This window comes from Pteropus vampyrus, unplaced genomic scaffold, assembly GCF_000151845.1.
Source record: "Pteropus vampyrus isolate Shadow unplaced genomic scaffold, Pvam_2.0 Scaffold146, whole genome shotgun sequence".
In the NCBI taxonomy this organism is placed as follows: Eukaryota; Metazoa; Chordata; class Mammalia; order Chiroptera; family Pteropodidae; genus Pteropus; species Pteropus vampyrus.
This window is the reverse complement of record NW_011888927.1, coordinates 2,471,185-2,483,792: the sequence shown is the minus strand read 5'-3', so window position 1 is coordinate 2,483,792 and position 12,608 is coordinate 2,471,185. Positions and strand designations below refer to the sequence as shown.

The 12,608-nt window shown below is 36.3% G+C and overlaps 1 protein-coding gene across 3 annotated transcripts; it reads left to right on the top strand.

Moving 5' to 3' along the window:
• The first annotated feature begins 936 nt into the window (after positions 1 to 936).
• Positions 937 to 12,555, top strand: CUNH2orf69 (chromosome unknown C2orf69 homolog). Of its 3 annotated transcripts, none has more exons than XM_023535950.1 (3): positions 1,275 to 1,407; positions 2,148 to 2,274; positions 9,560 to 12,555. In XM_023535950.1, the coding sequence occupies exons 2-3, from the start codon at positions 2,194 to 2,196 to the stop codon at positions 10,385 to 10,387; spliced, it is 909 nt and encodes a 302-aa protein (XP_023391718.1). In that variant the 5' UTR covers positions 1,275 to 1,407; positions 2,148 to 2,193; the 3' UTR covers positions 10,388 to 12,555. The 3 variants fall into 3 exon arrangements, with proteins under 3 accessions (XP_011367511.1, XP_023391718.1, XP_023391719.1); XM_023535951.1 differs by lacking the exon at positions 2,148 to 2,274 and adding an exon at positions 4,892 to 4,934 and having other exon boundaries at positions 1,296 to 1,407; XM_011369209.2 differs by lacking the exon at positions 2,148 to 2,274 and having other exon boundaries at positions 937 to 1,407.
• Positions 12,556 to 12,608: the final 53 nt, after the last annotated feature.

Sequence of the window (12,608 nt, the reverse complement as noted above, 5' to 3'; positions counted from 1 at the left end):
ACGTGTGCTTTAACATATATAGACTCAGATCAGTTAATATATGAAGTTCTTAGTTTTATTCTTGGCCTATAGTAAGGCCTCCATAAATGTCGGCCATAATTTTTATAATTCTTACTAATATTCTCTCTCACAATGTTCTTTAAAGTGCCTCACCTCACAATTTTAGAATACTGGATCCTCTCGACTTCATTTTCTGTCTTTAGCATACACTTAGCCAAATTTTATTCTTACACAACTGGCCATAGATGGTTGTTGGACCTCTACAATTTTTCCCATTGTTCAAACTTGTTTTCGAAACCCTAAAATAGAAAATTCCATTGGCTGCAAACACCCAACAGCAAGTATATGTCTTGCCCCCATTTTTCCTGTCTCAGTCTATGTGTCCTGCTCCCTGCTACCAACTAGAGATGCATAAGACTTCATATCTAATCATAAATTCTTATGGACCTAGAAATCTTCGTATTTCTTTACAAAGAAAATGCGAGGGCATGAGAAAAGGGAGATTCCCTTTATCCAGGGCATGTAGAAGACTTCCCACACGGTTTCAAACAGGGCAAAATTTGTCCACTTATATATTTGGGGCTGTGTCCCTTTTAAGGCTCAAAGGACTAGAAAACCCTCCCCTGAAAGGTGAGCCTAACGAAACGGGCGCATGGGGTAGTCAAAACTCTATACCGCATTACTGGACAGCGACCGTCGGGCCGCTCCAGCTCCAGCGCATGCGCCACAACTGCCAGCCTTCTTGCTGGGTGTCTTTAGCTCATTCTGTGTTTTTTTGCTCTCTTTCGGCTCGTTCCCAAACTTCCGTTCGAATTTCCCGGCTATGGCAGAATCCACCAATCACAAACGTCCTTCATCGGGCCACGCCCTTCCATTGCCCAGTCCGGGAACCCGAGATTGATTTCGCGCACACCCCTCCTTCCCTACGCACGCTGCGCGCAGACGTCGGTCTCTGACGCCGTCGTCACCCCTGCGCGGACTCCCCCTAGGGCCGCTCCCTCCGACCGTTGGGTGTCCTGTAGAAGTCCCTCCTTTAGGACTTCCCCTCTCCGCCAACCGTTCTTGCGGCTGCAACCCATGTGGGAGTTCGGGCTCCTGCGGTCGCCACGGCTGCTGCTCCTGTTGCCGCAGCTCGGACTCGGAATCGCCGCCTCACGCTTTCAGGCCGGAACCATGAACTTGGGCGGCGGCAGCAGCAGTGCGCGATGCACCCCTTCCGACGAGGACCGCCAGTGCCTGCATCTGTCCACGGTGCCAGGAGCCGACCCGCAGCGCAGCAACGAGTTGCTCCTGCTGGTGGCAGCAGCGGAGGGACCGGAACGGCGGGGTCTCTCTGGGGACCGGGCGAAGGAGGGGCCTCAGCCGCAGCCCCAGCATCACGTTCTCTATTTCCCCGGGGATGTACAGGTAACCTGGGGCCTGCCTGGGCACCTGTGCGTATGCGAACTCCCTAGAGTCTCTCCTCAGAGCTGGTGCCGGGTTTCTTGCCTCGCCAGAACACAACCACACATGCAGTCACGGAGGTGGCTTTTCGGTTACTCCCCGAAATCCAAACCGCCGCTTCCACACCCCTGACCCCGTCCTCTTGAAGCCCCGGAGGGACGGTATCCTTGCAGAGTTAAGCCCTCCGAAGAGCTAGCTGTCAGTTTAGGTTCCCAAGAGAGTAGAATTTGAAACACAGAAGGAATGAGACACATAATGGCTACTCATTCTATAACTTGGTTTCTCTTAGGGGTGTATGTGAGGTGGGGTAGGGCAGGAGACATGGCTTTTAAAATAATTTGGCACATTGTGTTACACTGGCAGTAATTATAAAGCAGGCAAACAAACAACAACAACAAAAACATTACAAAGGTATGCCACTCAGTAACCCCAAGAAAGGGAGCGTGGGCGGAAGAAATGGACAGTAATTGCTAAGCATGTCAGTGTTTTGATGTTCACCTAAATTGTGTACTTTTGTTTTTTGTGTGATTTTCTCTTTATTATCAGTTTTATAGCTGCAGGCATATAACTGTAGCTATGTTGTCTTGGAAAGCTGGGCCTCAGTCAAGATCTTAATCTAGAACTGTGTTGTCTAATAGGGTAGCCATTAGCTCTCTATGGCAATTTAAATTAAATAGAATTAAAAATCTGGTTCTTCTTACTAGCTGCATTTCCGGTGCTCAGTAGCAGCTAAGGTTTGTGTGTGCTGTAATGGACAGCACAAATACAGAAGAAGGTTCCAGAGAACGTTTCCATCACTCAGAGTTCTATCGGATAGAACTCTGTAGCCAGGTAAAGCTACAATATGGCTAGATGTGCTTCTTATACTATGGAACAGTATTAATGTATTGTTTTCGAAATTGATGCTTTAAAATGATATACTTAAAAACTTTTTGCCCCAAGTCAAATGATGATTAAAATATCTGTAGTTTTTTTCTCATCTTCAAAATAATTGATTTAGTTAACTGCTAATAAATACTATGAAAAAACTAGCATTCAGATTTAAGAGAAGAAACTTAATTTACTCAATCAATACCCTTTTCTTTAGTTTGGGAAAACAGCATGACATTGTTGATAGTGACTTCCAGATTGTGAACCAGCTACTATTGTGTGCATTTATAATAATGATGATGATGATAGTATGATAACTAACCTTCATTTAGCACTTACTAAGTGCTTTTAAAGTGTGCCAGCCAGAGTATAAGTACAGATCTTTAGATGAGGTCTAAAAAATGTTAAGTACAGTTAGGGTAATACCTCCTTCCATTTTGACATCATCCATTTCTTTATGTAGCCTGAGATTCCATTAGTTTTTTTGGACAGTGATATACTGTTGATTGATGAAGAGTATGAAAGATCTGAAAATCCAGATCTTTTAGAGAAGGAGTAGAGGATAATGCATCAAAAGGCTTTGAGACCAGATTGCCTAGGTTCGAACCCCGATTCTGCACTTTTTAGCTATTAAATCTCTGGTCAGTTGCATCTTCAACTATAAAATAAGAATAATAATTTATGGGATATCAGTGAGGATTAAATGTGTGAATACCCACTGAATTATAATTCCTTCTCATCTTCCGGATGACCTTTTTAATTATTGGGGGTACCCTAGTGCTCAGTTCTTGGACTTTTCTTCTACCTTTACTCCTTGAGTGATCTCTTTCAGTCTGTGGCTGTACTTACTACCTGTACTCTCACGACCTTCAACATTTGTTTATCTAGCCTAGACATATTCCCCAAACTTTAGTCTTACCAATTGCATACACAATATTTTATTTTGAATATTTAATAGATGTCTCAAACTTAAAATCTCTGGATCTTTGCCCCTAGACCTGTTCTTTCTGCAGTATTCCTCATCTCAGTTAATGGAAACTTCCTTTTTAGTTGGTCAAGTTAGAAATCTTGAAGTTATCTTTTAGTCCTTTCTTTCACATATCATATCTTAATTCATCAACAAATAAAGTGGCTTCACCCTTTTAATGTATCTAAAAATGATCAGAATCATCATTTTAAAATGTAAGTCAAATCATGCCACACATCTTTCTGCTTAAAACTCTCCAGTAGCTTCCCATATTGCTCAGGGAAAATAAAAGCTAGGTGATTTCTTGATGGTCTGCAAGGCCCTTCACTGTCTTTACTTTTTTCCAGCTTGTTGCTTTTCTGACTATTTCTTTTTTGTTTGTTTTACTCTGTTCCAGCCACACCAGCCTTCTTCAAATGGCTCATGGTTAGGCACACTTCACCTCAAAAGCTTTGAACATACTGCCTGGAACAGTCTTCCTGCAGATACCTATAAGATTCATTATCTTACCTGTCAAGTCTTTGCTCAAAGTTGCCTTCACAGGGAGACCGTTTCTGATCACCCTATTTAATAATCAAACATATGCACAGGATCCCTGTTAACTTTAATTTTTATTTATTTAACTTACTATATTAGTTATTCATTTTGATTTTTGTCTGTCTTCTACAATTTAAGATTTATGTCTGTTTTCTTCACTGATATATCTATGATGCTTAGTGATTGGCATGTAGTAGGTGTTCAGCAGATAACTTGTTGAATGAATGAATGTATGGAAGTTGATTTGAACATTGCATGAAGTGTTTGATAAGTCTTGGCAAGTATTATATGAAATGCTTTTAGGCTCAGATTTTCTCATCCATATTTTTGTACTTGATTCTTTTGCGCTTTATGTTTATCCATAGGAAAATTACCCTGTTAATTACAGCTCATCTTTTTAGTGTATTGATCCTTTAAGAACCATTATTTGAGTTTGTATCATGTGAGATTAAATAAGCATTCTTTCTATATCTTTATTCTTATTTTAGATAAGTATTGAACAGAATAGGGCCAAAAAGAATTTTGTTTGGTATCATTAGAAGCTTCACCTCATCTTAACACAGATTCATTATTTGATATTAATTGGATCTGGCTGTCCATGTAATTTTAAATCCTAATTACCATTTCTTTCTTAATGTTCCTTTTGCATTCATTTTTTGTTGTATATCCTTTTTTATTCTATATTTGTCCTTTTATCATTTGTATTACAGGAAAGCTGAGGCTGTAGTAATCCATATTAGGTACCTCTTGATGTTTTTCTTATCCATCAGTAATGATTTTAGAGGGGGATCAGGATTCTTTTAAGTAGGCATTTTCTAATTTTCTTGAGTTATCTTGCTTTATAAAGCCTCAGGATATAGAATTATACTTCTTTCTTTTTTTTTAATTGTAAGCTTACAATTTGGTGAATTTTGACAAATATTATAGTAATGTAACCAACACCACAATCATGTTATATAACATCTCTATCACTCTAAAAAGTACCCTCATGCCCCACCTCAGTCAGTCTCTTTTCTCTCAGTCCCAGGCAATCACTGATCTGCTTTTGTTCACTATAGTTTTTGCTTTTCCTAGATTTTCATTAATTGGGAACATCAAGATGGAAGAGATGCATAGGGTAAGGTATGTGGGAATGGGTGTGGAGCTTCCATGCTCTCTCTGAACACATCACTTTCCTAGCACCTCCATGTGTTCACCAACCTGGAAGCTATTCAAACCCGTACTTTGGGGATTTTTATGAAGGGTTCATTGCATAGTCATGATCTATCATCATTTCCAGCCCCTCTCTGGGGAATGGGTAGTGGGGCTGAAAGTTCCAAACTTCTGATCATGTCTTGTTCTTTCTGGTGACTAGCCCCTCTCCAGGAGCCCATCAAGAGTCACCTCATTAGAAAAGAGATGCTCCTATCACCCAGGAAATTCCAAGGGTTTTAGGAGGTCTGTGCCAGGAATCAGGGACAGAGACACTGCGTGCGTGCGTGCGTGCGTGCGTGTGTGTGTGTGTGTGTGTGTGTGTGTGTGTACTATATTTTTTCACACCTGGCCATGTACCCTAGGGCTCTGTCAGGCTGCCTTCTTCTTAGGCTGGATCCTTCTAGCTAGCTTACTTGAAATGCCCACTTCATGCTCAACAAAGCTTTATGTCCCCTTGCCCCATTTTTGATGGATGTACAGCTTGTGCCCAATAAAGTTCTCGTACTGCTTTAAGAGTAGTCCACCTAGCTTAAATCTTTATCATAAATGTATATACTCTTGGAGACATGTGTGACGTTTTCCTAAATATCCTTTGTACCTTTACTTCATTAGCAGTATAGGGTGGGCCTGTAAGTTTTTGCAGGTTAGCAGGCATTTGCCTATGGAATAAACATCCCTTAATCTCTCCAAGAGATTCTCTTGCCATCTGCCTCACTGGGGATGATGAGAAGCATGCTCCTACCTCTTAACTCCTACAAAGAGAGTAAATGCATTGCATTCCCAACTGGGATGAAAATTCTCTCAAAAGAAACTCTCTCTTCCCAAAGTCTTTAGCCTTTTTTGTAGATTGGCCTTGGGTAGTTTTGGCTACTTATTAGCAGGTCCTATGAGGATGTCTGGTGTCTTTTTTTTTTTTTTTTTAAATATGGGAGTGCTTATCCATTGTTCTCAGATCTGGGCTTTAACACAACAGTTAAGAATCCCATCTTTACATTTTAGCATGCACAGTTCCTTAGCATAAGCATTTTCTCCCTCTGATCATGGGAGGAATCGAAGAAAATACCAAGTTTTTAGATTTACTACCTCCTGGTAGAGATTGAGACTCATAAAGTCTCGAGTTAATTTTGGCTCATTAACTAGATAACTACATGATATAAATAACTATAGTTTCTAGGACCTCAGTTTCCTTAGCTATAAAAAGGATTTAAATGAGCCCTTTCAGATATAAGCTTCCTATGATCACTTTAGTATAATTTTATCACAAATCTGGATGTGCAGAAGGCAATAGCATAATCCATAAAAAGTTAACTGATAGCCTTTTAATATAGATGATAAACTACTAATAGTAATAAGCTACAAAGTGTTAAGAAGGACTTCGAGCATCCTATTGGGAAAACTGACAAAGTACATAAAAAGATAACTAACACACAAAAAAGAAAATTGCCAATAAACATAGAAAAATATTCAACCTGATTAGGAATTAAAACATGCAAATTAAATTAAAAGTAAGATATTTTATCATAGTAGCAAAAGTGTTTTAAAAATTACTGCTAATAGCCAGTGCAGGCCAGGTTGTGGGAAAATAAGCACTCTTATATACTTCTAGTGGGAATGTAAATTGATATTAATCTTTTTGATGGGAAGTCTAAAAATTATGATGCAAATTTATATTGGTATTGAATCATGCCTATAGTTAAGTGAAAACTGCATGTGTAAGCTTGTAGGGGGAGAAGAATACTCTCATATACATATTTATATGTGTATGTATATTAAAGAAAACTAGAATCCTAGACACCAAAATTTAATAACGATTATTTCTAATTGGTGGTTTTATGGAGGGTTTTTCTATCTTTTTGTAGCTTTGGACGTAAACTGAATTTTTGTAGCATTTATTTTAATTTTTAAATAGAAAAAAAATGTGCATTTTGCCAAAAGTTTACTTTATTCGATTGTACATTGAAAAGTAAGTTTTCAGTCTATGGCCACGCCACCCTGAACGTGCCCGATCTTGTCTGATCTCAAAAGCTAAGCAGGGTCAGGCCTGGTTAGTACTTAGATGGGAGACCACCTTGGTGCTGTAGGCATTTAAATACAAAAAAAAAAGCAAAAAATAAAAATAAAAGTAAGTTTTCTTTTAATCCCATTCCCTCTAGAGTCCCATTTTTTTTCCCCAAGGCTATCACTGTTACCAATTTCTCTGTCTTTCCGGAGACATTCTATGCTGATGCAAACTTTTTTTAAAACAAATGGTAGTATAGCATACAAGGGTTTTTTTAGCTCTTATCTTACAACCCATAGGAGTACTCATAGAGCTGTCTCATTCTTTCGAAGCAGAAATAAATATCATAAATATTTATTCATATATAAGTATATCACTGAGATAAATTGCTAGAAGTGGAATTACTACGTCAAAAGGGAGGTGCATTTAAAACTGTTTGCTATAGAGTATATGACTTAAGAATAAAGAAAAATTACCAGTTTCTCTTTCTCTCACACCCTATGTCCAATCCATCAGCAAATGCTGTTGATTCTGCTTTCAGAATATATTCAAAATCTGACCACTTCTTACCGCCTTTGCTTCTACCACCACTCTGGTTCAAACCACCTTCTCTCACATCAGGGTTATACTTGAGTAGCCTCTGCTTCAACTGTTAGCCCTTCACATGTAGTAATCCTTTCAAAACACAAATTATAACAGCAGAAGACTGTCATATCATAGCAAAAGCCCAAGTCTTCACAATGTTTTACAAGGCATGATCAGCATGACCCTCCTCCCAGCAATATGACTTCCCTAGTGATGACTTTTCCTCCTCCTTCACTCCGCTGGAACGCCTCTGGCCTCATCGCTGTACCTTGGTTATGCCAAGCATGCTTCCTCTTCAGGGCCTTTTGCAATTGCAGTGTCTTATGCCTGAAATATCATGATTCATTTCCTCAGTTCCTTCAGGTCCTTCTCAACAGTCATCATATTGCAGACCACCTGTGTTTTACATAATCTCCTGCCCTGCCCTCTCCAAAACCTTGCACTCCTTTTCCCCTGCTTTATTGTACTCCATCGCACTTATTGTTATCTACTGTTTTGTGCTGTCCAGACACTAGCCACTTGTAGCTGTCGACCACTTGAAATGTTAGTCTAATCAAGGAACTAAATTTTTAATTGTGTGTAACTTTAAATCTAAAAACTTAAAAAAAAAAAATCTAAAAATTGATTCTCAAGTCAGTTCCTGGAAAAGTTTTAAGTGTGTTTGAACAACTTAGTATGTGAATCTACTTTTTCAACAGTAAATTTTATGAAATCTAAATTCAGATTAAGTTATTTCTGATGAAAATATAGCATCCAACTTGAGATGCGCTGTAAGTGTAAAATACACACTGGATTTCAAAGACTTAGTAAGAAAAAGAAATGTAATAATTTCTCTGTAGTTTTTTATATGGGTTGAAGAAGTAATATTTTGAATATATTGGGCTCAATAAAATGTATTAAAAATAATTCTCACATGTTAACTTTTTTAGTTACTAGGAAATTTTGTGTAGCTTATATTTCTGTTGGACAATGTTGCTCTATTTACTAATGGAGTTGTTTGTTGTGTATTTCTGTACTTACAATGTCAGCTCCACATAGGCAGGAATTTAGTCTGTTCTGATCCATAACCAATCAGGTATCTAATCGATTTTATAGAATAAATAAATTTGAATTTCCTTTCTTTTAAAACTATGAATAAAAATTAAAAGGAAAATAAAATCTATGTGCATGTCTTAGAACCTAAACAAAAAGTTATTAATACATATAGAATACTTATAAATATAAGATGCAATTAAAAAGGGGTAAAAGACATGAACTTACACAAGGAGAAATCCAGATGGCTAATAAATATATGAACAAATTTCAACTTCAAATTGTCAGTAAATACAAACTAGAGTATCATTCCTGTGTCTATGAAATTAATGAAGATAAAAGTTATATATATTTCTCTGGAAGACAGTATTAAATTATAATCTAGTTTTTCCATACCTAGGAATTTAAGAATGTAATCACAGATGTGTCAAAAGATTTTTCTATAACGTTCATTGCAGCTTGGTAAAATAAAAATTGAAATCAAACAGGATTCACGTTGCTAGAGTTATCCAAAGAGGGAGGAATGCAGGATGGCAGTTTTAATAGGAAAATATTTTTAAATTCTGTGTTGGTTAAAAAGCATAATAAACCAAATCTTTGTTTTGGTTGTTAATGTGTTATGAATAATAGATTGTATGTATACTAAGTAAAATTTATTAAAAATATCCGTAATCTTGAAATAAGTGTTTTATTATTTAAATTCCTACTGTGCTGTTTAGCTTTACTTTATAACCCTGTCTTTTGATGGATTTGAGGCTTAAACTGAAGATTTGTTCAAAATCTTATAACCAGAAATAACATTTAGTTTTTATAGTATGTTAATCATAGGTCATAACCTCCCAACTTCCTCAGTAAAGATGAGAAACTATTTTGCAGGAATAGGTTTATATAAATGTGTATTTAATGCTTGTTTCATCTTTCTTACCTTTCAGAATTATCATGAAATTATGACTCGTCATCCTGAGAATTACCAGTGGGAAAACTGGAGTCTAGAAAATGTTGCTAACATTTTAGTCCAACGATTCCCCAATAGTTATATTTGGGTGATAAAGTGTTCCCGAATGCATTTGCACAAATTCAGCTGCTATGACAATTTCGTGAAAAGTAATATGTTTGGTGCTCCAGAACACAGTACTGACTTTGGAGCTTTTAAGCACCTTTATACATTATTAGGTAATGCTTTTAACCTAAGTCAGAACAGTTTGCTATCAAAGAAGAATGTGAATGATTTAAATAAGGACTCTAAAACATCTAATTGTAGATCCAGTTCTTCTCATACTACAAATGGTTGCCAGGGAGAAAAAGAGAGGACCTGTAAAAACTTTGATGAGTCGGCCATGAATTTTTATCCACCATCACTAAATGGTGCTGCTTTTACTTTAATTGGATTCAGTAAAGGATGTGTTGTTTTGAATCAGTTGCTTTTTGAACTGAAAGAAGCTAAGAAAGACAAGAACATAGATGCTTTTATCAAAAGCATAAGAACAATGTACTGGCTGGATGGTGGTCATTCTGGAGGAAGCAATACTTGGATTACTTATCCAGAAGTCTTGAAAGAATTTGCACAAACAGGCATTATTGTTCACACCCATGTAACACCTTACCAAGTACGTGATCCAATGAGATCTTGGATTGGAAAGGAGCACAAGAAATTTGTTCAGATACTTGGAGATTTTGGTATGCAGGTGACTAGCCAAATTCATTTTGCAAAGGAAGCTCCTTCCATAGAGAATCACTTCAGGGTTCATGAGGTATTTTAACACTATAAGAATATTAATGTACTCGTTCATTGGAAGAGCAGAAGCACTTTGTTTTATAAATTCAGATGAGATGTAATTCAAAAAAGCATTTTCCATTTTGGGTGGGGAGCACACATTCCTAAAATGAGTGTAATGTGCAATAGTATTCCTTGTGAATGTGAACAGTTTTTAATTTGGACTGGGTTAGAATTAGTTCATTTGAAATCTAAAAGATGGTTTGTGATGATCCTGATAATAATGACCCTTTAGAATGAAAGTTACAGTATAATCCTTATAAAAGGTAATTATTAGAAATAGTTTATTTTCTGAGTAATGTTTAAAATTAGTTTTGGTGGCACTATAACAGTAATTAGATATTTTGGCACTGAAAACTTTTGAGTAGAAACACTATTTCTCTTCAAACAAAGCAAAGGCACCCTTACGTTTTCCATCATTTTGGAAAAATTATACCCTGCCTTTATGTTTTATAAACTCGTGGAATCATTCTTTAATGTGCCACCAAGAGTTTTGAGAGTCAAAATATATCTGTTTCCCAATATCCAAGAATGTGTAGTAGTATAAAGTTTTTTAAAAACATTACACTTAAGCACTCTGGCTAAATTTTCACTTCTGGACATTTTGGAATTTCTTGATCTCAGCCCAAAACCAGTTCTTTTGGGAAAATTGTTTTAAATTGAACATAAGTATGTATATTGGATACAAATATATTACAGATTTAAAATCTTTTTATTGTATCAGTCTTTTGAAAGAGATCAACTTAGGTAAAATATATAATCCTCTGTTAGTGCTCTGTTGACAAGGAAACATATACAGGTCTAAGTCATTTTTTCTCCAGAAGCATTTTTGTCTGCCAAAAGAAAGTAGCATTCTTTGGCCAAAATGCAAATTATATTGCTATAGAAAAGTTACAAGGAAAAGGTTGAAGACAAATGATTTAATTTTGACTCAGAAACTTAGTTTGCCTAATACTGCTACATGATTTGGGTGAGGTTCCTTCTGCATATTTTTCTTGACCTAAATAAAATACATTGACAAAGTAATATCAACAAACACTGAAATGTAGCTGTGTAATTGCAATAAAGAGTGGTCATATTTATAATTAGTTTTTGCAGGACATGAAAAAAGCATGCAAGTAACATGCTGCTTTCAGAATAAGAAAAAAGACAATATCTTAATAACCCGGAGGACCTAAATTTATAATTAAAATGTTAATTTCTTATTTTTTCCCCAAAATATTTTAATGACTCTATACATTCCAAATATTCAGACTTAGGATAAAGAATTCTTAACCAAATGCTTAAAGATAATATCCCTTAATTGTACGAACTAGAGTAGTCTCTCTAAATGTTATATATTTTTTTGAGGACAAAGTAGCTTTATATATTGCTTTGGTTTCTTTAAATAACTTTTTTCCAAGACCAAAAATTCCCAACAAGGAAACAAGTCAGCCTGATTCTAGCATCTTATTACTGTGTCTTAAAGCAACATAATTGATTAGATGGCTTTTTTCGATGTTTAGTAATCCTTGGTTAAATTCATGTGTATCTAATGTAAAATTGCTGTTACTGAATGCTCTAATGGGGGGAAGGAAAGGTATTTAGTTTTACAGGATTAAAATGGAAAAATAGGACTTTTCAGCAGGATTCATTAAAAAATCTGAGCTATTAAAAATCTAGGTTCTTTAGTCATGTGACTACTTCATTATAATTGTTATGTTGAGTGGATATTAATCTCACTGGACAGTTGGAACTGCCACTGCATCAAAATGAGATAGTGTTGAAGAGTATTTCTTGAATGAAATATATTCAAAGTGACCCATATTCAAATATTTTAATACTTCAAATTTGTTCTCCACATTTGTCTAAAACTTTTGTAAATGTTAGTGTATCTTTTTGGATTATACCTTTTGTCATGAATGGAGAAAAGTAGTCATACAAATAATGTTAAAGTTGTTACTGTCACAGCATGAATGTACAATTGTATTAAATCTAATCCACAGAAGTGTTTGGATATGCTTTATGTTATTAGATTTGTTAAAACTTCAGACTGTTATTTGAAAGGAAGCTATTTCCACTGCCAATTTGGGTATGTTTTCATTGACCCCCATGTTTTTTTCAAATGAGCAACTTTGAAACTTCCTTTTAAAATATATCTGCTTTATATTGCTCTACACAAGTCTGCATTATTTCCACTTCTTCTGTTCCAAGTGAACAAAATCTCT

What these genes read in the sequence shown, in the direction of transcription:
- CUNH2orf69 (XM_011369209.2), top strand. Translation starts at nt 1,078, where the DNA reads ATGTGGGAGTTCGGGCTCCTGCGGTCGCCACGGCTGCTGCTCCTGTTG. An exon ending in ATTTCCCCGGGGATGTACAG is followed by an intron (nt 1,408 to 9,559) that starts GTAACCTGGGGC and finishes CTTACCTTTCAG; the next exon opens with AATTATCATGAAATTATGAC.